This window comes from Notechis scutatus, chromosome 1 (genome assembly GCF_049901735.1).
Source record: "Notechis scutatus isolate UNSWTSFEM ecotype Mainland chromosome 1, rNotScu1.2, whole genome shotgun sequence".
In the NCBI taxonomy this organism is placed as follows: domain Eukaryota; kingdom Metazoa; phylum Chordata; class Lepidosauria; order Squamata; family Elapidae; genus Notechis; species Notechis scutatus.
This window is the reverse complement of record NC_142009.1, coordinates 163,494,884-163,521,630: the sequence shown is the minus strand read 5'-3', so window position 1 is coordinate 163,521,630 and position 26,747 is coordinate 163,494,884. Positions and strand designations below refer to the sequence as shown.

At 35.0% G+C, this 26,747-nt stretch overlaps 1 protein-coding gene across 4 annotated transcripts in view; it reads left to right on the top strand.

The window, feature by feature from the left end:
* Window positions 1-22,619, top strand: part of HDAC4 (histone deacetylase 4) — a 200,868-nt gene extending 178,249 nt beyond the window's left edge. For all 4 annotated transcript variants that reach the window (XM_087949352.1, XM_087949355.1, XM_087949354.1 and 1 more), the window contains 6 exons: window positions 2,840-2,937; window positions 4,537-4,655; window positions 6,920-7,053; window positions 13,504-13,588; window positions 17,220-17,364; window positions 20,044-22,619. In XM_087949352.1, coding sequence (XP_087805478.1) covers window positions 2,840-2,937; window positions 4,537-4,655; window positions 6,920-7,053; window positions 13,504-13,588; window positions 17,220-17,364; window positions 20,044-20,083 — 621 coding nt within the window. In that variant the 3' untranslated portion in view covers window positions 20,084-22,619. The remainder of the gene's footprint in view (window positions 1-2,839; window positions 2,938-4,536; window positions 4,656-6,919; window positions 7,054-13,503; window positions 13,589-17,219; window positions 17,365-20,043) is intronic.
* Window positions 22,620-26,747: the final 4,128 nt, after the last annotated feature.

The window sequence follows — 26,747 nt, the reverse complement described above, 5'->3', positions numbered from 1 at the left end:
GCATGTATTGAACAACACAACCACATACCTGGCATAATGTACAGGAACATCTGCACAGAGTATGGGTTAGACTGTTCCAGGTCAGGATGACAAATTCCACAGAACCTTGTGGAGAATAATAGGACTAAGATCCTGCCAGGTTTCCAGATCCAAATGTACAGGCAGATACTATCCAATCAACCAGGCATTGTGGTAGTAGACAAGGACCAAAAAACAGCAGCGGTGATAGATGTAGTGATGCTAAGTGATAGCAACATCAGGAAGGAGTATGAAAGACTATAGAAGTTTCAGGGCCTAACGGGAGAACTAGAAATCACGTGACAAAGAGAGGCAAATAGAAGTAATGATAAGAGCACTCAGGGCTATAACAGGAGTTAAGCTGGGAGAGTGAACAGATCCCAGGAAGAACATCAGAGCTCTCTTTCCAGAAGAGTTGTCAGCCACTGTCTCTTAGTCCTAGGAAGCCGGCAATGGCAAAGCACTTGCAAAATCGTGCGAGAAAACTGCAAGGATTAATCCAGGCAATTGCCAGGAGAAGCATTAATAATGAATGAATACATCTAATTAATTGTATTCTTAATCCCTGCTTGGGATGTTATTATTTATCAGAAAGAAAATCCTCAACTTACCACCGTTCATTTAATGACAGTCCAAGTTATGATGGGCTTGGAAAAAGTGACTTACAATCTGTACTGCACTTACAACCATTGCAGTCACATAATTACAATTTGGATGTTTGGTAACCAGCTCACATTTGCAGCTGATTGTCACATCCTGCCATCATGTGATTGTGACCTTTTTTGTCAATTTCCAACAATACAAAATGCCCACTGGGAAAGGTGGATTTACTTAACTACTTAAAAATTGTTGTAAAATCAGAAATGACACAACTTACAACAGAAATGCCAATTGTAATTGAAAGTTGAGGATTACCTGTACCAGTATACAGGTAGGATACTGCCATCATTGACTCAAAGGCAGAAATAAATAAATAATCATGTTTAAATCTCTGCTTCTCGTGTTGTTGTTTATCACACTATCAGAGGATTCTCTCAGATCAAATAATAGTCTTATGTTTAGAAGAAAACGTTCTCACAGTAATACTTGTAATTGATAGAAACAATCAATGCAAGGAATTGATTGCCCAGTCTGTGTGAAGCTGATTTTGTAATTTAAAAATAGAAAGGATGTATATTTCTTTGACCTATTTCAACTTTCTTCAAATCTGTCGAATTCAAATGCTTTAGTCAGAAACCTTCTAGTCAGCATGGGAATTTTCCATAACTTATTGGTAAAGGCTGTCCTGTACTGCTCCTACTCATTTACTGGGCATATGTAGGAAAGATATTGTCTCTCTTTCAACGAAATTGTAACGTGGTCATTCATTGAAATAATTGTGGAGAAAATTGGGAGTTATTTTTTTTTTAACTGCACTTAATTTACATCTTAATTGTACAACAGTTAATGAAAAGTTCAGCCATATAATTTATTGTCTTTATGGGCCCATATCTGGATTTTTGTAAACAAATTCTAGTTTGAGTGGATATCTATTTTCCCTGTAATTAAAAGCCTAGAATCTTAAATGCTAGAGATCAGAGGTTATTGTCCTGCTTTGTAAATTTCCCAGATGTCCCTGATTGGCAATTGTGTGATACACAATGTTGGATTAAGAGGGTCTTTTGGCTTGACAATCCTGCACCTGTTGTCAATTATATAGTATAAACTATTATTTAATATTACGCTGCTCTCATACTAAGATAACTAACTGTATTGCAATATATAGAATAATTTTTTAAAATAAACATAAATATTTTCAAATTGTGTTCATAAGTTGAACACTATCTGGAGTGAACAATTCATTTCCTTGACTTTCTAATTGTTCCTTACATACTGAAAGCAAATTTTTTGATTATTTTTCAAAATAATCAAATTACAGATTTGACCTATTTGCTGGTATTCTATTCTGGTTATGTACCCCTCCCCCTTCCATTTTTTAATACTTGTCCTTTTTATCCCTTAGTTTGTCAGAGACCTCTTTGTGCAACCATGCTCATTTCATCCGGTATCTCATTTTTCTTTCTCTGTGATATTTTTCTTTTTTGTCCTTTACTGCCTTGTTTTTCCATCTTGAACTGTTTTTCCCTAGGATTTCCATTCATGGAATCTTTCCTAATCTATCTATTAGTTTGATGAAGTCAGCTCTTTTAATCGAAGTCTAATTTTCTTTAGTTACCTGTGCCTGCATTATGATGAAATCTAGTATGCCTAGAAAGAAAGAAACGAGATACCAGATGAAATGAGCATGGTTGCACAAAGAGGTCTCTGACAACTGAGGGATAAAAAGGACAAGTATAAAAAAACGGAAAGTGGGGGTATTATAACTAGAATAGAATTCCAGCAAATAGCTCAAATCTGCATTCAGTAAAGTTTGCTCATCTTCCACCAGCAGCATTCTAGTTATCTCTATTCCATTTTATCCTTTTCAATTCCTCCTCTTGAGGGACCAAGAGATCCACGGGTTGGAAGAGATTGCATGAAGCAATCCTGTTCAAAGCCCCATTCAAGGCAGTGACTAGGAGGTTTACACAACAGATAATGTCAAGAATAGGATGGTGTCATGAATATATTTAAAAGTTAAGATGGTTTGTACCTTTACATTCCAATCACACTTATTGTGTTAGTGAAGGATTCAAAATTTCTTCATCGGTTTATATTTTCTCATATTAAATTGTATAAGAGCTGTTAAGTGATTTGAAGTGCTGTTAAGCAAATAATCTTAGAGATATTTCTTAAATACATAACCTGTTTCATTCTTTTTCTTCAATTTCTATTTTCTTAGGTTGGCATAGGATTGGGTATTGGTTTTAATGTAAATATTGCATTTACTGGTGGTCTTAATCCACCAATAGGAGACCCAGAATACTTGACTGCTTTCAGGTAATTCTTTATCATTTTTTCTTAGATTGATGGGTCATTAGAAGTATGTCAACAAACCACAATATTCTAATTTGTACACTTATACTAAGCATAAGCCTCATGCTTATAAAAAATGAAATAAGTTACATAAAGGCAATGCCAGTTTTAATGAATGAAATTTATCTCTATAATGTTTTGGTTTATGATATATTTCTCATGTGATATTTTTCATGCTATTTATGTTAATAGTGGTTCTTTTCAACATATATTCCTTATATTACATTTTCTCTTGTAGTTTTTGATGAGTAAGTCTCATTTTAATTAAGTCAAGGCACTGTGACATCCTTTATTTATAGCATCAGATTAAGAAAAATAATTGCTGGAACTACTGTTCATGGTAAAATTATCCTAATGGTCCATTTTAGATAAATACCAAGGGAAAATGTAAGTTTAGAGCTAAAGAAACTATAGAAACAAGCTGCAATAGCAATAGCACTTATATACCGCTTCATAGTGCTTTACTTCTCTAAGAGGTTATAGAGTCAGCATATCACCCCCAACAATCTGGGTTCTCATTTACTGACCTCAGAAGGATAGAAGGCTGAGTCAACCTTGAGCTGGTGAGACTTGAACTGCCAAGCTGCAGGCAGCTGGCAGTCAGCAGAAGTAACCTGCAGTACTGTATTCTAACCACTGCGCCATCATGGTTAGAACGCAATGAGGAATAAAAACTAGTATATTTGTTCTGTTTCTCACAACATTCATTATATTCTAAAGCAAAACATTTGAATTAGGCTAGACAGCTATGCCTAAATATATTTTTGTGCCCCCACAAAGATCTTTTAAATACAGTTGGTAAAAACTAGCCGTAGAGTTCCCTACAATTTTGAGATGGAAAAACATGCCAAAGTTGTCCAAATAGTGTAATACTAATACTAATAGTGTAAAACAAAGAATAAAAATCCACCACAAAGCCTAGGATAGTAATCTAGTTGATTGCAGCCAGAAAACTTCCAAAACAATGGCAAATGCAATCAACAGGAACTAGAGAGTACTGCTTACTTTATCCATCACAGAATTGACAACAGTGCTCCACTATTAGGCCTTGTATTATACTCAGTGCACAATTTCATTTAATAATCAAGCATCCTAATTAGATTATGCAGATGAAGCATGCATTTTAATATTAATATTATGAAATTAAAATAATTGACACTCAGCTGTATAGTTTAATTTCTTAAGTGCCAATGATTTCAGTCAGGAATAAGCAAATTTAGTTGTACCTTGTTAGCGTTATATGTGATCCATAGAATTTCACATGTACAATGTATACCTCTTTCTAATTCATTGTTTTCTGTGCAACTATTAATAAATTTGTAAATCAATGTGTATTTTTTCTGTAGCTGTAAAGAAAAGTGTAAACTTCAGAAGTTCTGCTTTATAGTATAAACTACAGTGTTTGTTTGTGGCTTTAGCATCTTCTCTAGTCCTTTTCTCATTCTGTGTTGAAAATGCCAGTGAAGAAGAAAACGGAATTGTTTATTTGTTCAGTATCTGAAAAGTACAGTAATCTGTTTTCTGCCTTTTTTTTCTTTTGGGGATTGGCTATTCATGATGCAGAACAATAGTAATGCCTATTGCTCATGAGTTTGCTCCAGATATTGTACTGGTGTCATCAGGTTTTGATGCAGTAGAAGGTCATCCTGCACCCCTTGGGGGATATAATCTATCGGCAAAATGTAAGTTCTTCCAGATTATTAACTTTCACAGATATTTGTTTCTATATTTACATTTAGGGTCTTTCAGCTTCAAATTTAGCAATCACTATTCTCATTTCACTCTTTATGGAATTTGAACGATACCAGGGAAGACAAAAATAGTACTGGTAGTCCTTATTTGGCAACCACAATTGAGACTGGTAGTTCTTTTGTAAAGTGAAGTGGTTGGTAAGTGGGATTGTGACTGTGCTTTCCATTTCCCCACTCCCCCACTCTTTGGAATGCTCACTTCACCCTAGGATAATTCTTAAAAAGGAAATTGGAGAGGAAGGGGTTATAAGAAAGTAGGGGTTAGAACATATAGCTTCAAAATAACACAGTAGAAAAGGGGTAGGAAGGGGAGAAAAAGTTGGATTGAACAGTCAGGATGCAGATGTAGATAGAGTTAAAGATCCAAGAGAAGAATATGGGAGGCAAGTTAAAAAAAAGAATAAGACTTAAGGTCTTATTGAGGTCAAGAGGTCAAGAGACAATGGATAGGAAAAAAAGGGGGGGGAGAACATATTTTAACAAAAACATATTTTAACAAAAACATGTATTAACATTAGAATTATATAGACTGGATAATTATATTGTATGTATTGTGATAGGCACTAGGATAATACAGTATTTTAATACAAATAGATATGAAGAGTGAAATATGGGAATTATGAATAAGAACTGAGCATTAATTGGAAAATTAGAGAATGAATGATTATATTATTAACATGCCTAAGTAATATAATGATTAGCAGTGAAATAATAAAATTAAACAATGAGAAATTAGATAATGAAATAATATATTTTAATATAAGCATGTGTATTAATAGTAGAATTATATGGATTGGATGAATGGAAGGAATATGAATAGATCTACCCTATATGTTTAAATGATATTGTGATTGATATTAGAATTGTATATTGAAACATCGAACAATGAAAGAATGAAGGATGGACTTCCGGTGGCAGATGGAAATAAAAAGGAAAGATCAGGAAAGCTTAGAAAAGGGAAATCTAGCTAAAACCAAGAGAAATGACAAGGCCAAGATATTTAGAGATAAGGGTTAGATATGATATAAAAGGGGGATGCCACAAAGGAATGTATTTGGGTATTTTTTTAATTAGAAACTTAAAATGGGGAGATTTGAAATTCAAAATTTATTGGAAATTACCCTAAGAGTATTATATAACTATATATGAGAAAAGTGATGAACTAAGAGATGTTAAGAGGGTTTTATTATTATTAATCCATATATATATATAAAACTAGGGGAATGAAATTTTATTTAAATTACAGGGGTAAAATTTGGCTATGTGGAAATAAAGAAAAAATATGAAATGAATAGTGTTGGAATAAATATATTGTAGATTGAGGAATATACCATGTGGATCCTAAATATATTAATTTTACTTTAATCTTGCTTTTTTGTGTGTTTACTACATATTAGTCTTGAGTTAATTAATGAAGATAATAATGCATAAGGTAAAATAAAATAGGTGGTAAGCTGAAAATGGAAATAATAGGGATAAAGAATTGAAAATATATGTGAGGAAATGATTTTGATATTGAATTAATGAATTGAAATATGAAATGGAAATTTATTTGAAGATTAGTGGAGTGGATAATAATTTGATGTGTTATAAAGTAAGAAAGTTAAAAATGTTAGTATGACTATGTATAAATGTTGTAATCTGGGATCACGTTGCTCATGTGAAGAGATATGTAAAAAAATAAAAAACTTTTATTAAATTTTAAAAAATGATCGATAAAACTTTAACATATATAGATGTGAAGAGTTAAACAAGGGAAATATGAATAATAAAGCAGATGAAAGATGGAAAACAGAAAAGAAACATCTTTGACATGAAGTGACATGAAGAAATAGAAATAAGAGGGGGAACAACAATATACATATTTTAATATAGCAAGATATATGTAATAATAAGAGGGAAATTTAGAAATTGAATGGCGGTAGTATCAGATGTGTGTAAACAATATGAAACAATGAAAATGAAATGTAATAACTATGAGTAATGATATCAAGTTTATTTGTACTAAAATGTATGGTACCCAGGTATCATACTGTTCATGCATTGATATGTATAAGCAATATAAAATAAAAAAACTTGACCAAAAAATAAAAAGAAAATGGAGACAACAATTTGAAATATTTCTGGTTTTTGAGATGAATTTTTTTAGTTGCTTATTCTTATTCTGCACCTTATTCTTTTTTGCTTTTTCTCAGGCTTTGGATACCTCACCAAACAGCTTATGGGGCTGGCTGGAGGACGAATCATTCTGGCTCTTGAAGGAGGTCATGACCTAACAGCCATTTGTGATGCATCTGAAGCATGTGTCTCTGCCTTGCTAGGAAATGAGGTAGAAGTAAAAATACAATTTATGCTTTCATTAATTAACATTTTATTTTTAAATCTATCATGATCTAGGTATCTTTCTTCATTATGGTCTCTTTGAAATTACAAGAATTTTGCACCAAAAAAGAAGTTCCAAAGCAAATTAATGTGATGAGAGTCCTCTTGGGAAAGTAGTCTCTAAATAGATGCAGCTTCAGTTTTTTCTCTTAGTTCATTTTCCTTCACCATACTATGAGTATATTGGCATTTATTTTTCAGAACCCGACAGTCCAGGTTCTGAGGGCTTATTCTCACATTACTTTTTTCCATTTAACATTCCTTCTTTCATGCTGTTTTCCACTGCTTCATTTCTCCCATATTGTGAGAAACACTATGGGCCCCAAATGATTCATTTAGGAAGTGCTAGAGAAAAAGTAGGAAAGTATCACTACTGCATACAACTGTTTGTATCTCTTTGGACAAAAGAGGTATTTTTGATAGCCATCACAACTTACGTTTTAACAAATAAGACAAGAGAAACCAGTCTTCCAGATTTTGCTGGGAAATGAATAGAAAATGTTCGGTCCATACCTCAAATGGCACCTTGCTCCATTCAAGGAAGTGCTTCCATGTTACGAGCTCCCAGCGCATAGCATAAGTGTCCTTCTCCCAAGCTGCTCATCTATGCTAAGTCCCTGACAGTTTTCTAGAGAGGTGTAGGCGCACACCTGCAAATTCCCTTGTTTGTTCCACTGTAAGATTATACACCCCCCCCCCTCAGCCCACAACACTAGCATCTGCCTGGATGACAAGTGGGATCTGGGTATTTTAGGACAGGTTTGGCTGCAAACAAGTGTTTAAGCTTTTATATATAGAGAATAGTTTAACATTTTATTGGGTTATAAAATAAGATACAAAATACAGAAGTAAATAGGAAAACACTGGGGAGGAAGAGGAGGAAGAAAAGTGAGGGAGGATAAGAGAAAAAGAAAAACATTGACTTTCGACTCTCTATTGCAGTAAAATAAGGCATTAGCATCAAATCACAACTTTTCATAACAAAAAGCACAAAGTTCAGAAGCGGTCTCCATGTGGAAATAAAAGTACTTGCATTCTATTTAGTCAATTTTGCAATTTCAGCCAACTCCATCAATTTCTGTGGCCATTCGTCCATTTTAGGAATTGAAGTGTCCTTCCATCTTTGTGCATACAATAGCCTTGTGCTGTCAACATATATAGTAGTAAAGTAGTAAAGTTCCATATTTTTTCTCCAGGTCTTTTTCCATTAGACCCAAAAGGAAAAGTTCTGGTTTTTATCTTTATCTCCATCTTCAAAAAAAATTGTATTAAAATATGAATCATATTCCAATTTTTTTTTTGCTTTATCACATACTGTAAGTATTCAATAATAATTAAGACAGTCCTCACGTTATTTAGCAGCAGGATTGTCTTGTGGCAAGATGGGCAGATAATAAATTTAATAAATTAAATAAGAAATAAGACTGCAAAAAAAAAAAACAGTCTGGTAGCAGCACAAGATAGCTCAGTCAGCAAACTTTGCTATTGTATTATCTGCTGACATATACAGTATTAGCTTCATTAATACTCTTTGATAGCATTACATTAGAGTGTGAGATTGGAAATCAAGAATCAAGTGAAAGAACTGGAAATCACAAGGAATAGTTAAAACCCTTAGGAAGATTTGGCTTGCAGAAGAGAAGGTTGAATGATAGCTGAATACCTGAAGAGCAGTCACATTGTAGAGGGTTTGAATTTATTCTCCCTTGCTCTAGGAAATAAAACTGGAACAAATTAAACTTCCAGGATGTAGATACAGATTAGATGTTTGGAAGAACTTCTTGACAGTAAGATCTATCAATCATGTTACAGATTATTGTATAGTATAATTTCTTCCCTTCACTGATGATTTTCAGAGGCTAGATAGTCATTGGTCAGGGATGGTGCCTGCACCTACATCATTTCCATGTCTATGATTCTACTATACGGTGCAAGGATTGGAAGCGTCATGGCCAAAGAAACAAGAATGACACATGGAGTTACTTTGAATGGTTTCTTTATTATTGTTCATCTATAGACAGAATCTTGCCAGACCAAAGCAATTATCTACATACCTATAGATATACTCTAGGGGTGTCTGTCTTTGCCTTTTTCCTATTTACCAGACATTTCAGACTCTTCTGTTTTTAGCCCTCTGGGTAGGACAACTTCCCTCTTGCAACTCCGGATTACATTCCATCACGGGAAGGGTTCTTGGGAATTATGTAAACCCAATATCCTATACAGTGTATATTTGCTATATTCACTGCTATAGCAAATATATTCAATTAAGTTTCATCCTGAAGACTGGTTGCTTCATTCCCCATTGTGGACAAAAATCCTCTCTTCTAAAAGCACTATCTCCAATCTATGATCTCTTCTTGTTTTCATCATTGCTTAGCACCTGCCTTACAAGTGAAGAATCTTTTATTTTTGTTATCTCAGAGTTCTTCCCGCTGACTAAAAGCCAGATTAAAACAGAAACTCCAACCCAGAGAAACCCATATTGGAAATGAAGAAATTATACAGTGACTAGGAACTAATCAAAGCTAGATGCAATGTAGATCTACTTGATTGACTGTGGGTTGAACTGTGTGTATGTGAGATACACAGAGAGATGCCTGTGAGAGCAAAAGACTGAAAACATCCTCTTCATAAGCAATATTAATTTCTTTTATTCTTCCTCTTTTTCTCTTTCACTTTCTCTTATTAACCAGTTCTTGATTCATTTGGAAATATAATGAATCAGTGGCAGCGCAGACACCATTTTAAGTATTTGTGCATATTATATATCTAGTGAGGATATAAAATCATAGCAAATTGATCATGGTGGGGATTAGGCTGTATACAAATTCATTTTAGAACAGCTATTTAATGACTACTGACTGTTCTGCAACATAGATCAGCAATCTTTCTAAATGTCTGTCTATATCATCTATCAATCATCTATGTATCTATCTTCTATCTTATTTCATTCTTCAACATAGTGTCTAAATTAGTAGACCAGTGAAATACTGTGGACATAATATACCTAGACTTCAGCAAAGCATTCGACAAAGTAGACCATAACCTACTTCTTGGTAAGCTAGAAAAAAGTGGGATAGATAGCATCACCACCAGATGGATTTGTAACTGGCTGACAAACCATACTCAACGAGTAGTCCTTAGTGGGTCTATGTCTACATGGAGGGAAGTAAGCAATGCGGTACAATAAGGTTCCATCTCAAGCCCAGTACTCTTCAATATCTTCATAAACAACTTAGATGAGGGAATAGAAGGGGAATTTACCAAATTTGCAGATGATACTAAGCTGGCAGGAATAATTAACAACCTAGAAGATAAGCTCAAGGTCCAAATGGATCTATACTGGGCCCTATCTAACAAAATGAAATTTAATGTAGAAAAAAGTAAACTCTTACACTTAGGCAAGAAAAACCAATAGTACACATAGACTGGGTGAAACCAAGCCAATGTAATCCTAAACTGCATTAACAGAGGGATACAATCAAGATCAAGTAAGGTACTAATACTTATCTCAGTAAGTAAAGACTTTATAAAGATAAAGCCTTAGTAAGACCACACCTAGAATAGTGCATCCAGATTTGGTCACCACACTATAAAAAAGATGTTGACATTCTAGAAAAAGTGCAGAGAAGAGCAACCATGATTAGGGGACTGGAGACTAAAACATACGACAAAATAGTTGCAGGAACTGGGCATGGCTAGTCTAGTGAAGAGAAGTACCAGGAGAGATATGATAGCAGTGTCCCAATATCTGAGGTGCTGCCACAGAGAAAAAGGGGTCAAGCTATTTTCCAAAGCACCTGAAGGCCAGACAAGAAATAATGTATGGAAACTGATCAAGGAGAGATTCAACCTAGAAATTAGGATAAATTTTCTGACAGTGAGAACAATCAACCAGTGGAACAGCTTGCCTTCAGAAGTTGTGGGAGCGTCATCACTGGAGGCTTTCAAGAAGAGATTGGACTGCCATTTGTCAAAATGGTGAGGGGTCTCCTGCTTGGGTGGGGTGTGTGGACTAGATCAGCGTTCGCCAACTGGTGGGCCGTGAGAAAATTTTGGTGGGTCGCAGAGAAATCTCACCCCCAGAGCACCCCCCAAGGCAATTAATCCAGACTGCTCAGGAACACAAGGCTGTACTGCCCACATGGCCCGTGAGAACCCTCCTAACCCACTCACTCCTTACCCGGCAAACTTTCCTGCTAAATTACTATTTTTTTCTTTTTCCGACCATCATCTGTTTTGCTCTGCCGGGAGATTTAGATTAGCTAGGAAGCAGGAAATAGTTGGATTTCTTGCTTTCTAGCTAGTCTTTAGATCTTTGGCTCTGCTTTTAAGTACAACCAAACCTCCCTTAGGACTGAAGGTTTGTTTGCAAGCAAATTCTGTGCAGACTCACAGCAAGCAAATTTGAGAGACTGAGCTAGCTGATGGCAGATAGATAGATCACTGAATGATTCTGTGAGCAACTCAATCTGCCTGCTTTGCCTGATTTTGGGTAAAAGTTGCTCTTTTTTATAAAAAAAATATATCAATATTTACATACATGGTGTGTTGTGAGTTAATTTTGTGAATTTGCTTGCAAGCAAATTTTATGTGACAGACTGAGCTAGCCAATGGCAGATAGATAGATTTCTGAATGAATCTGTGATACTGTGAGCAACTCAATCTGCCTGCCTGCTTTGCCTGATTTTGGGTAAAAGTTGCTCTATTTTTTTATAAAAGATCAATATTTATATAAATATTTATAATATTTATATACAAGCCATGCCCAGCCAGTCACATGACCACTAAGCCACACCCACAAATTAGGCCACACCCACAGAAACAGTTGGTGGTCCCTGGGATTTAAAATTATGAGTTTGGTGGTCCCCGAGGTCCAAAAGGTTGGCGACCCCTGGACTAGATGACCTACAAGGTCCCTTCCAACTCTGTTAATCTGTATCTACCTATCTATCTCATCACATTTAGAAACTGGCCATCTCCCTCATAGAATTAGGGAGAAAATTAGTTTTTCTGAATCTAAATTACAGTAACTACATCTCTGATTCTCTTCTAGACACTCCATGAAAGTGTTTTATTAAGAAAATAGTTTCAGATTTTTTTTCTTGTTTTCTAAGAGCTGAATTGTTATATTTTGGTATATAGTACAGTTGTTGAACCCTAGGATTGTGCACACTTCAGCACGCATGTGCGCAGTGTGCACATGTCTGTACTATTCATTAATGCAGCTCTTTTAAAAGGTTCTGTGTGAGTCTGAAGAAAAGTTTCAGATGCTTTAAGAATCAAATCAATTCACAAACCATTTTACTGATTCATTTTTAAAACTTGACATTTCATCATGTATGTGAATGTGGACTAAATTAGTGGAGAAGCAAAATGCTGTGGACATAGTGTACTTGGATTTCAGTAAGGCATTTGACAAAATAGACTACAATCTATGTCTTAATAAGTTAGAAAAATGTGGGATAGACATCATCACCACCAGATGGATTTGTAACTGGCTGACACACCCCACTCAACATATAGTCCTTAATGGAACTATATCTACATGGAAGGAAGGAAGCAGTGGGATACCCCAAGTTTCTGTTTTAGGCCGAGTACTCTTCAATATGAGAATCAGAATAGAGCTGGAAGGGACCTTGGAGGTCTTCTAGTCCAGTCCCCTGCTCAAGAAGGAGACCCTATACCATTTCAGACATTCAGTCTCTTCTTAAAAACCTCCAGAGATGAAGCGCCCACAGTTTCTGAAGGCAAACTGTTCCACTGGTTAATTGTCCTCAATATGAGGAAGTTTCCTTCTTAATTCCAAATTGCTTCTCTCCTTGATTAATTTCCATTCATTGTTACTTGTCCTGCTCTTTGTTGCATATCTTCATAAACAATTTAGATGAGGGAACAGAAACTAAAACACATGAAGTACAGTTGCAGGAATAGGGTATATCTAGTCTAGTGAAAATAAGGACTGAGATAGCAGTGTTCCAATATTTGAAGGGCTTTATATGCTAAGTGTTTTGGTGCAGAATGCAATGCAGATGGGGGAGGTTATGTGCAGAGAGTCTGTGGGAAATTACTCCACTTTTCTAGTTTCTTATAAAAGTAGATAAATCTATTTAAAATAATTATCTAAATGTTTTAAATTTTCTTAGCTACATCTCTGATAGCTGCATGATGAAATCATACATTATTTAGATTCCATTCATTTCTGCCTTGCACTACAATGTTGAAAATATTTTTATAACAGAAAGAGGAGATTATCACAAATGGCAGTTGGATATAATTTCAAAGGATGTCAAATCACATATTTTTTTACTTAAAGAAATCTAAACTGTTCAATACATATGTTCATTATTTATTTTTAAAATGATATTCTAAATTGTATTTTTTATTATCTCAGCTTGATCCTATTCCTGAAAAAATATTACAGCAGACAGCAAATGTTAATGCAGTGCATTCCATTGAGAAGGTCATTGAAATACACAGTGAGTACTTAAAAACAGTAGTATTCCTTCTACAGTTAGACCAAGTCTTTATAAACTTCAAAATGCTGCAGGATATTCATTTAACCTTTTGTTTTCACCTCCCCACCAAAACAAAACACTTTGTCCAACCTCTGCTTGAATACTTCCAGCAAAAATGCACTCAAGTAGCCACTCTGCCAATCTATTTTTACTTTTAATCTTTTCTTACCTCAGCTGGATCATGCCTTTCTTTGTCTTTGATTAGTGTCCACTCTCTGACATGATAAAGAATAGATCTTGGCCTCTGCGACCACAAAGTCAAACGTCTGAAAACTGAAATCAGTTTTCTTCTTTCAAACCTACATTGATTTCATATGTAGCTTGCGACGCAACTAAAAAATTCGTTTAATGTAGGCTCTTCCGGTTTGTCGGCTTCGCGAGCGGCAGGGATTTGCGAAGCTGCGCGATCCCTGCCGCGCTAGCCGTTTTGGGGCTCCGACCCAGACGGGTACGGAGCTAGGCTGCCCTGCAGGGGCAGCTGAAGGTAGGGGATCCGGAGAGGGGTTTGGGGTGTTGCAGACCCCCTCCCGGCCGGTAGAACCCCTTTTCCCAGAGACGGTGCAGCGGCGGTCCATAATGGCCGCCACAAAGAAGCTGGCAGCCGGGTAAGAATGCGCAGGAGGAAGTGGAGAAAGTGCTTGTAAGGAGAAAGTTTTTCTTGGCTCCTAGGACTCTAAGACATATTTAATAAAATTCCTGAAAAGTATGACTTTCTGAATAATACCTGCCAGAAGAGGAAAAAGCGGCAGTTTGATGGTGCTGAAAGGATAGCTTACCCTCTTTTCCTACGGAATAAATAACTGGATATTAAGAAACCTATTTTTTTAGGTGAAAATTGGTTTTAAGCGATGAGTGGGAAGAGAGAGGATTAAAAAGAAAATATTTGTATGCTAAGACTTTGTTGGAGGAGATGCCTTAAGGATTTGAAGACTAGAATATATTGCAATAAGATTTTAAACAGATTTGGACTTTCTTTCTCTTTGATTGATATTACCCCAGAAGGAGAAAGTGAGAACTCTGCCTTGGTTTGGATTGACTGATAACTTTGGGACTGCTTTATTTTTTTTATTTTCTTTGGAATATTCTGGTTGTTGTAAGAAGAAAGAAGGGGAAAAGAAAAGAAAAGATTTATAATGGCTTTTTCTGTTGAGGAACTAAGAAAAGAATATGAACAAGCAAAAAAAATGGTAAAGATGGTGTGGAAGAAGCTTTCCTTTTTTTAGAAATGGCGCTTACTAACTATCAACAAACATTACAACAGATGAAGACAGCAGAGGAACAAGAAAGAAAGGAAGGAGCCATTTTTAATGAATCTCAGAATTTGATTAAGAAAGAAGGAAGAGAGAAAAGAAGAGAACTAAAAGACTTAAGATCTAAAAAACATTTAAGAAAGGGAAAAATAAGGTGCAAAATCAATATGATGACAGTAAACAAAAGGGAAAAGGAACACGACAGAGAAGGGAAGCCAGTAAGGCAGAGGCTAGAAGAAGGGCGGGTAGAAAGGTTTGTTGGGAGAAGAAAGAAAGGGAAAAGGTGGAGAAAAGCTACAATGTTTTGAAATTAAATAAAAAAAGGAATTTTTTTATGGATAATGGATAAAGTATAATTTTTCAAAAAGATTTTGCAAGGTACATAAGATGAGATGGTAGTATTGTAATGGTTTAAGAGTTGATAAGAGATTAAAATGTTAAAATGTTTAATAATGATAGGCTTTAAAATTTAATAATAGGGGAGGTTTAGAATACTGTTTTAATTAAAGAGTTTAATAAGATTATGGTATTGATGTTATTATAAAATCTTTATTATAGTATTTGTTTTTAATATTTGGATTTATTGTCTAATTATGTATTTAAATATTTTGGATGTACTAGTTAGATAGAATGTACCAAGCAAAATCGGATTGGGTATTGGATGTTATCTTAAAGGTTAATTTGATTAATTTAGGGGAGATAGAAAGGCATCATACTCTGATTAATGATTTCAGGAGAAACTTATTTTTTTCCTTTTTATAAGGAATGAGACAAAGGGACGATAAAAATGGACAAAAGATACAAATATAATGATTCAAACTAAGATGATTAATTAAGATAGAATTAAGAAGAGTGAAATATGTGGAGAAGTTAATATAGAAGACTTAGAATGGTAAATAAAATAAGTAATGATATGTAAGATGAGCATGAAGATAATTGAAGTCCATGAAGAGAGAGATACCTAGGTCCAAGTTACTTTCCAAAAAGATTTTTATGTTTTGTGTGTTGTGTGTATATGTTTTTTGGGGGAGAATTAGTAAAAGCTTGCAGAAATATAGAATGAGAATAATGGTAACTAAGTCAGAAAGAAATAGATGAAATAATAATAATAATATTGAATAAGAGTAAAGAGAAGTAAAGAGAAATTGAATAAGAGGTTTTTGTATGTTATATGGAAATGGTTTAAAACAGAATCATAATTTATCTGACTTGTTAAATTTACAATGAAAAAAGGTTTAAACATGTAATGAATAATGATAATTTGTGTGTTTTAAAAATTAATAAAACTTGTTTTTTTTTTAAAAAAAAAAATTCGTTTAATGTATATTTCTGCCAAGCCTCGTAGCGTACTTCTCATTTGTTTTATCTTTCCTTTTCTCGTTTCTTTGTTCTGGTTTAATTCTGTTATTCGTTCTATTGGGCAGAGTAGTGGCTCAGTGGTTAAGAGGCTGGACTTGTTGCCTGGAAAGTTGACAGCCCAGGTTTGAGACCTAGCTCCTGCCAATCCAGCAGTTTCAAAGCATGCAAATGCGAGTAGATAAAAAGGTACCACTTCAATTCCCACAATACCCCTAGGTAACAGTGGTCAGCGATATCATGCTGGCCACATAACTGCAGAAATGTCTTTGAACAGTGCTGGCTCAATGGCCTTGAAATGGAGATGAGTACTGCCCCCTATAGTTGGCAACGACTAGCGGAATAAAATCCACAGGGACTCCTTAAAAGGACCTTTATTCATTCTATTATTTTGTCAATATTTGTAAAACTTAACAAGTTCATCTTGAATTTTAGTTAATGTCTTCTAGGTATCTTCTGCCCTAGGGAGCTTAATCTTTAATGAAATGTTGCAGAGGACCAAACCCCGTGGTGGTCTATCTGATAAAGAACTAAGACTTTCATTTGAGTATGATTTTCACGACAAGTTATGTTTCTATTTAACTACTCAGTTTTTACTATTCTTAATCAGGCTGCCATGGGGCACTTTATTCACTGCTTTGTTGAAAACAAGATATAATACACATGTCCTCAACTTACAAGTTACCTAGTCCTCAACTTACAACCATTCACTCCTTTCAAGTTATGGCACCGAATTTTTTTTTTTATGATTGTTTCTCACACTTGCAATTGTTGCAATATCCCCATGGTTACATGATCAAAATTTGGATGCTTAGCAAATGGAGCTGCAGTGAAATAGGGAAATATATTATTACTTTGTTTACATATATTTTGTAAAGCGTCTTAGAAAAATCTCCCAGATTTGTTTTATTTTGCAGCTTGATTATGCTTTTCTTTTGTTTAATAGAAAAATGATAGATTCTATAATGGTTTTAATTTTCCTTTAGGTAAATATTGGCATTCGCTCCAACATTATTCTTCAACAGTCAGTTATTCTTTGATAGATGCACAGAAGTGTGATAATGAAGAAGCAGAAACCGTAACAGCAATGGCATCTTTGTCAGTTGGAGTTAAACCACTTCCTGAGAAAAAGTAAGTTTTATTCTTTATCTTTTTGGAGGTGGGGATTTTTTTGAATCAGTGCTGACTGCTGGTGGCTAGTCCCTACAGTTTTCTTGAAAAGATTTTGATTAGTTATTGAGTGATTAGTCCACCATCAAAAGCAAAAACACTGAAAAATTTTCAAAGTTCACCCTGTGAGAGTTTGGAAATATTTGGAGAGTTTGAGATGAATAGGTGATAGCAACAGTATTTTGCAGGAATAGCTAACACCCAAGAAGATAGGCTCAAGATCCAGATGGATCTTGACAGCCTAGAACACTGGGCCGTATCTAACAAAATGAAATTTAATGTAAAGAAAAGTAAAGTCCTACACTTAGGCAAGAAAAACCAAAAGTACATATATAGACTGGGTGAAACCACGCTCAATAGCAGTAACTGTGAGAGGGATCTTGGAGTCTTAGTGGACAAGCAGCTAAATATGAGCCAGCAGTGTGCAGCAGCAGCCAAAAAAGCTAATGCAATCCTAAGTTGCATTAACAGAGGGATACAATTGAGATCAAGTGAGGTACTAATACCACTCTATAAAGCCTTAGTAAGACCACACCTAGAGTACTGCATCCAGTTTTCTTCACCACATTATAAAAAAGATGTTGAGACTCTAGAAAAAGTAGAGAAAAGAACAACCAGGATGATTAGGGGGCTGGAGACTAAAACATATGAAGAACGGTTACAGGAACTGGGCTTGGCTGGTCTAGTGAAGAAAAGGACCAGGGGAGACATGATAGCAGTCTTCCAATATTTGAGAGACTGCCACAGAGAAGAAGGGGTCAAGCTATTTTCTAAAGCCGCCTATAGGCCAGACAAGGAATAATGGATGGAAACTGAACAAGGAAACCTGGAAATAAAGAGAAACTTTCTGACAATGAGAACAATCAACTAATGGAACAGCTTGCTCTTGGAAGTTGTGGGAGCATCATCACTTGAGACTTTCAAGAAGAGATTGGACTGCCATTTGTCAGAAATGGTGTAGAGTTTCCCGCTTGGGCAGGGGTTGGGCTAGATGACCTATAAGGTCCCTTCCAACTCTGATTATCTGTTATCTGTTAAGTCACTGTTGAAAATCACTCCACTTCCAGTTTTGCTAAATCAAAGAGTATTCCCTTATTAAAAAGTACACCAAATTAATAAAATGCATTGTCAATGGCACTAATTGGGCCTCAGATTTAATTCATTAGCTTGAAGAAGGACAAATTTAGGGCTGCAAATAACAGAACAAAAAGTAGTAAAGGTTTACAATTAAAAATCTAAGAAGATAAATTAAAAAAAATGAAAAATCTACGGAAGGGTTTGGAACAGGAAGTAGTCTTATAACCCTTTGTCAAACTTACCAAGGCACTGAAAAAAGTGACTTATGACTGTTTTTCACATGACATTGCAGTATCCTTGTGGTCCCATGGTCAAAATTCTGAGGCATGGCAAGTGGCACATATTTATTATGGTTGCAGTGTCCTGGAGTCATGTGATCACCTTTTGCAACTTTCTGACAAGCAAAGTCAAAGGAGGGAACCACATTTACTGAACAACCATTCTGAGAGCTAGTTTAGTCTAAGACAGTGGAAAACTACCATGTTTCTCATATAATAAGGCCGGGTCTTTTTTTTTTTTTTTTTTTGAGCCCCGAAAAAATGGCTAGGCCATCTTTTCGGGGGTGACTTAATTCCCCCCCTTGCATCCTCAGGCGGGCGGGCAGCAATGGCTTGGATGTTGACCTCGGCATTGGTGGGGCACTTCATATCGGGGTCAACGCAGGCAGCACCATATCCGGGTGTGCAATAAAAGTACTTCCTAACGGCAAGACCCCCACCATTCTCCCCCATTTCGCATGTTTTAATATAGGCCTTAATTTGGGGGGAAGGGCTTAATTTCATTTCATGCCTATAAAACATGCTGGGACTTCCTATTGGGGGAGGCCATATTGTTGGAGAAACAGGGTATGAGTTCTAGTCCCACCTTAGACAGGACTCCCACTATTCCCTTAGCACCTTTAGCCACCTTAGCAGCAGCATTGGAGAGTTTTCTCCAATTTCTTTTTTTCCCCAGTAGCCTATTTTTTTACTTACCTTCATTAATATAGTTTCTCTTTTGTTTTTTTCCTTTTCCTTGCAAAAAGAAGGGCAAGTGGTACATCCATAAGTCTGCATTTCTTTTTCTTTTATTTTTATGAGTGGGCAATTATTCAACCACAGCCACTCTCCCTCTACAAATGCCTGGCTTGGTCTGATATTTCTGTTGATCATTATTTCTGTTGATCATTATGTGTTCTGAGGAAACTGGGGGGAAAGGGCACGAGTTGTACTTTCTACTCAAACGGTTCAGCTCCAAAAGATTCTTAAAAGGAGCTGAAGGCACAGGTCACCAAGTATAAGAACTTGTAAGCGAATGATAGCGTAAACAATCCATTCTTTCAAAGTGATTGTTCAGAATTTGGAATTCCAAATAGGAAGCAATTTGTCTTAACAAAGTTCTGAGATCCAGACTCAGAACTTAATAACTATTAGGATTGTGTGTATTGTATTAAGTAGCCCATCAAAATAATATTGCTTTGCATGCTTATTAACAACTACAGCACCATCAATTAATAAACATATTTATCTAATTCTGGGCCATGCAGTTCTATTCTTCTGACTCCTCTTAATGAATTACTTACAGGCTAGATGAGGAGCCTATGGAAGAGGATCCTCTTCTGTAGCATACTCCTGGTTTGAAATGCTCCAGTGAAATTCATCTTGTCTTTGAAGGCCTGCCAAGAAGCTTTCTCTTGTTATACCTGCATCCTGCCCTGATTTTCTTCCAGAAAGGCAGCCATGTTGAAAAACAGCCTAATTACTCCGTATTGTAATTGTATGGATTATGCTCATGGAAAAAAAAATGCAGGTGAAGAACAGCAATATGAATTACAGACACACTGAGTGATCTTCCTTTTTTCCTCAATGGAAGCTATAAGAGGCAAGATACCAGGGAAGTATCTAGTTGTCAGTTTTTGCTGTTGTTTCAAAATCAAAGAGTTAACATGTATGTGACAATTTTCATTTAAAACTGGTGCTTAACATTTAATTACATTAAGACTACTCAAAGTAAATTCTACTTTTGTTTCAGTATTTTTGTGATTCTTGCGTACTTGTGAATAAGAGTTCTTCAAAACTCAGACCCTGAGGAGGGTTGTTTTTCTTCTTGTGAAGGGTAAAAAGAAAACTAAGCTTTTATATATTCATTCAAACTATATAAATGTGAAGAGGGAGAAAGATAGCCAGAAAAGGGATTGGCTTTGGCATTGCCAGAGCCATTGGAAGAGTTTGTGCCTTTTAAAATAATAGACTGATTTGGGCAGCTGTTTTTTCCTGACATTTTTTGAGTAATTATGCCTTAAAGAAAAGAACTTTGCAGCAGTTCCTCTGGCAGAGAAAGCCAAGAATTGCATTCTGTAAGAAAGATTCTAGGATTTCTGCTAGCACGATTATTTAAAGCAAGCAAAGGCCAGAGCTTCTCCCAAACAGTCTACAACCTTATTTTGATTTTTCTTTCCTTGCTGTTTAATTTTTTTAAAAATTAAGGTAGTTGCCAGTAATATGGCAAATGCTGTTGGGTTTCTTAAGTTCATTGATTTTTAAAAAATCCAACATCTTCTTCTATACATTATGTATAACAAATTATCAATTTGGTTGTAAAGGCATGCACAAATACAATTGCAATTTTTTTAAAAAATGGAATGCTTTTTATTAAAAGCAGATTGCATGGGATATTGCTTAATTTTTTAGGTATAAATATTTATGTACGCTGTATAATGAATAATATAAATATATTCCAAACTTAGGAAAATGACTCTTACAAATTATTAATTAAATATTTATAATGCATTTATATTAACTATATGAATAAGTGGCAACCATTGGAAACTCCTTCCAAAGGATTTGTGGATTGAAAGGTTAAGATCTAGTTAAAATGCCCATTTTCAAAGTGCAGTTTGGAACATTAAAATGCCTAACATTTTAGCCACTGGGCAACTACCCAACATATTGTTATTTAACTTTTAAGTTCTTCAATGTTGGCCCTCTTTTAACAAACAAAGTATTTCTGGCAAATATTTGTTTGCTACTGCTTTATTTTCACATTAGTTTTTCAGATAAGGGCCAATTATTTGCATTGATTTTCATGTTTGGTTTTCATTTGAGAACTCTGTTTCCAGACATTATTTCCTGGACTTACATAATTTCTCCTTGGACACTGAAGTTTGCATATTTCCAGATTTTTGTACAGAAAACACTTTTCCTAATCTTGTGCATGTTGCAAACTGATATGTATTATTTTCAGCATATTCTTTTCTCAAAAGGAAGGATTTCACAGTCATTTTTAAGATCACAAATTGATTGTATAATTTCTCAGTTATTCAGTTGTAGTTGTTATGCTACCTAAAGAAAATGATAAACTTTCATCTCTTAAAAGCTGATTAGTATTATAAAGAATAATGTATATTTTCAATGGCAAGGATTATTAAAGGCATTAATTTAAATAAGTTGAAAGATTGCAATATTCTGTTGGTACAATTAATACTGAGCAAATACACATTACTGTGCTTAAATAATCCCTTTAAAGAATACTTCAAAATAAATTAATAATAATAAGGTTTTTTGAGAGTATGTTAATCTTCACCATAATCTCTTCTACATTGTTTTTAAATGAGAGAAGTTGGCCCTCTTGGTGCAGCTGCTTAAATTTTTAGCAGGGAAATTATAAGAGATTATTTTTTTTCTAAAGAAACTTTTTTTGTTATATTAACTGACAGAGTCAATTTATAATTATGTAGTTTTGAAAAGCTTTTTTTTTCTTTCATTCCATTATGACTGGAGTTGTGAGAATGTAAACATAAATTTCAATGAGTACAGAAGAGCTTTAAGAGTTTATTTAATGCAAAAGTTAATATGCAATTTTTAAAGCAGACACTACAATATTAATGTTCATGCTAACCCAAATATGGTTTCTTTTTGGCATTAGAACTTCCAAGAGCATACTCTAAGAGTAAAGATTGATGATAAAGATAAAATGTATATTTTATAAAATGCTTTGCTGCTGTGCTCTAAAAAGATTTTTGTGTGAAATTACTTGGTTTTGTATTTTGTTAGTTTACTTTGTTATTATAATTGATAAAAAGTGTTGATTTCTGTGATCACTACAATTTCAAATCTATTTTATATTTGAACATCAAAATGGTCAAAAATTATTTTTGTCACAAAAAATATTAGTCTGCATCAATAGTGTTAATATGGTTGGTTTTAATGTTACTTTTAAGAGTATTCATTTGTTACTTTCAAATTGCTACATCTTTGGGAGTGAAAATCTTTTCTGAAGTCAGAAAGAATTTTGGTATATGTCATTTGCCCTATAATTTATTAATTTCTGTTTAAAATAGATATCCCCTAATCACTGTAAGCCTGAAACTGGATTTATTCTGCAGTTATTCTAGGAGAGAAAAGATATGCATGTTGGGAAGATTGAAATAATTTTAATTAATAAAAGCATACATAAGGAAGGCTTCTGGGCTCTGTGAATAAACAAAAAGCTCAGTCTAGACTATGTATCTTCAATTACAGTTTTTTATATTCTATAAGGAAAAGGTACCTGAGTTCCACCAGCAGGATTCCGTATGTTTTTTGATTAACCCAGTTTTGAAGGTAAAGAGTGATTTCCTAAAATTCTGTTACAAAATAGGAGCATGTTCAAAGAGAATTATCTACAAGTGAGTTTCACAGTGTAATAGAATAGATCATAATTATTTTACATTCAGTACATACGAACATTCCTTTTTATTAATCATGTCAACTCATTCCAGTTTTCCTTTTATAAAATTTTGGGCCCACATTTTTTGGGCATTGATTAAATATATGAATATATATTTTTTAAGTTTCCTATACTTTGAGGTTGCATGGTCTACTAGGTTGGCATGTCTTTATATTGTAAACAGATTTTGCACGCCACCCTTGGCAGCTATGGGATAAAGCTTTCTGAATGGTATTAGCAAGATATACAAGTTGGGTAGCTTTGTGTCACACAAAAATAAGAGGCATGGAAAAGGGAAGCCTAATTAACACATCTGATTAAGGACCTATGGTTTTATCATAAAATTGAAAAATGACAAAGGACTACTTAAATTTTTGTCATTTTAAAGAAAATAATTGCATTTGTGACAAACCCATAATAGAATATATTGTATTTATGTGGAAATGTTCTAGGAAAATTTTGCTGAACACACAAGTACATTGCCTGTGTCAGGGTTTTTTAAGGGAGGGAGGAAAAAAGAATTCTGTTTTTGTTTGTAAGGGATAAGGAAGGTGCAAACCTATCCGAATTTCTGTTTATATTAAATGTCACATAAAATTGGAAATAACTTTAAGAGTTAACTCTTCAACTCAGCTGTACTACTTTTTACATTACTAGAAATTACATATAGAGATTTTGGCATTTTAAGCAGTGATATACTGTGCAAACACTGTGGATTCAAACAAAACTTTGCATCAGCACGAAATGAGGTTTCTTCATAGGGATAGTTGAGCTTGGTTTCCTCCCAGCTTCATATTGTATTTGAGATAATTAAAAAGAATGGGCCAGGGAAAATAATTTAACACTTGTGGTGCTTTACATTGCTGGCAACCCATACGTATGGGTTGAAAAACTATTAACCCAAGAATTTATTACAAATATGTAGTATGAAAAGTTGTAACATTATTATATTCTGCTTTATGCCTAAACATGCTCAATATATCATCATTGATAGCAGCTACCAGTTTACTCTGTAATTTATACAGAGTTTCATTCTTGATTGTATGAACCCTTTAAATTAGAGTAGCATATTCTTTGTACTTAAATTTTATTATGACTTTTTTCTTAGTAGATTTGAAATTTGGGTTATTTTTCCTATGTGTCTCTCATTCCTGTTTTTTGTTATATTGTCTTTTTTTTTTTAACCAGTAGTGTTTTTCTCTAACTATACCAACATCAATCTCAACTTTAATACAAGTTCAGTATTTTGTACCACATTATGACAACTTGTTATTATTGTGGTGTAAATAAAAAGATGAAATGAATTAAAAAATATCTGTATTGCGGTTAATAACAATTGTCTTCTCTTTTCCTTTGTTAATTCATTTGTGTATGTTTATGCTAAAATGTACTTTGAAAAACTGCCAAATTTTGAGTATGTCTTGCAAACAGATGGCCCCTGGCAGCAATTTCAATTGAAGACACTATGCAGCAGGTTCCATCTTTCTCTTCATCGTGGATATTTTTTCCTGATAAAAGGATGCAAAACATAGGAAGCTGGCATTGTATAAAATCACAATTGAAGAAGTACAGTGCAACAGTTACTTCTGGCTCACAGAAATAAAATGTCTTCAGAAAAATGTTTAGGTAGTCAAGTATCTAAGTTTAGTGAGGCTAAGTCCCTAGGAAATAATGGCTCTTGACTCAATTTGGTTGAAATGATAGGTTCATTTACTAAGAGTTAGTGGTTAGTGGTTGCAGCAAAAGCAAGGCAAGGTCTGAATATTCCCACCCAAAGATACAAAGATTTCACCTCCTTTGTGGCTCTACCCCCTGACATCAGTATCCAATGGCATCCCAGTTTGATGTTTTGGGCACCACTTTGAATGTAGGTGTGTCTTGGAGAGGTCCTTGAGGCAGTGGAATCTGGCTGCTTAGCACCTCTGGTTCCTGTCAGTATCCTCCCTCCACGCTTACACCCTTCTTCTCACCACTTGCATAACTTCCTCTTCCCCCCTCCCTTTGCTTATGGTAGAGGATGCCAGCAAGATTAGCAATGCATAGTGAAGATAGCAGATCTGACACCTTATGGGAAACTTGCTTTCAGATTTTATGCCACCTGAAATCTCAGCACACATGTGCTGAACCCCCTAACATTTAACAAACAATATAGTTTTTTTCTAATTATACTTAACAGCCTGAAAACCTGAATTGCATCATCAGTTGTTAAATGTGCATAGTGCATAGCACAACCTATTACATATGCCTTTTATATAGCAACATGTAAAAACAATGGTAACTTTATAGCAAAGATTAAAAACAATAAACCAGAAGAGAAGTTGACGAATACTATTTTTAAACTTTGTCAGATCTTGCTTTGGGTCACTTTAGAAGTAAATCTGGATGCATCCACTGTGCAATGCATGCAGCTATAAATGAGACAGGACCCCCCCCCCCAAAGAAATGCTACATTCCTTATTTTGTTCCCCACCTACCCATCTTCCCTCACGTTGCTGATTCAAAACAGATTAAAATCTGTTTGAAATTATTTATGCAGAGACTCATTGTTTGTGATGGGTCTGAAATATTACTCCAAAATATTTTAATTCAAGACTAAAATATGGTGCTGGTGGGGTATTATTTTTTGAAAAGAGATTCTAAGCAAGGTATCACCTTGCTGATCAGACACTCATAATTATGGTTTGTTAAATTTCTGTCAGACTTGTCTATGAATAATCTGTTTGCCAGCCTACGGGTCTGCAATACTGGACTGCATTTACATAACATGAAACAATAGTTCTAGTGTGATGTCCTGATGTGACTGTATTTAGGATACTCTGTCCAGTTCTGGACATTGCATTTTAAAAGGAGCATGGAGAAGCTGGAATTGAAATATTCCAAAAGCCACTATCTGCTTCACAAAACTACAGTGCTGCTTCCATCACTTTGCTCTCTTACCCCACTTCAGAAGTTACTCAGAAATAAGTTTAAAAACAAAGCAAATAAAACAACATATCCTAGAACTACAGCTAAAGAATAGTTGGAGCAGAATCTCTGCTCCAGAAATTGTAATGATGGCCTTTGGAACAGGCCTTTATCTACCCCTAAGTATTTTTGCTGTTCCTCACAGACCTTTTCCTTAGCCATATTTCATATCTTCCCACCAAGGACTCTGTCCATGCTTAACTCTGGGGGCTTGCAGTCATAAAAAGCTATGTATAGCCTTTTACATTATACATTAAATACACATTAAAGCATAAATAAATTATAACCTACTATTAAAATCTATTTACACTTGGGGGTGGCAGGGGCAGAATGGGAGCATAGGATCTGTTGTTAATAGATCAACCACCTCCAATGTGCATTCCTCCACTGGCAACCAATCAACTGGCAGAGCCAGATCTTCAGGCCTTAAGAAAGGATGGGAGGGCTGGGGCGAATCTCGCATGGTGTGTGTGTGTGTGGCAAGATGTTCCAGAGGGCAGGTGCAGAGAAGGCCCTTCTGAACCTCGCCAGCCAGAATAATCAGATGATTATTCTGAGAACATGTCTCCTCTGCTGGCACCATTGGGACCAATGCCTTGAAGAGCTTTAAAGTGATC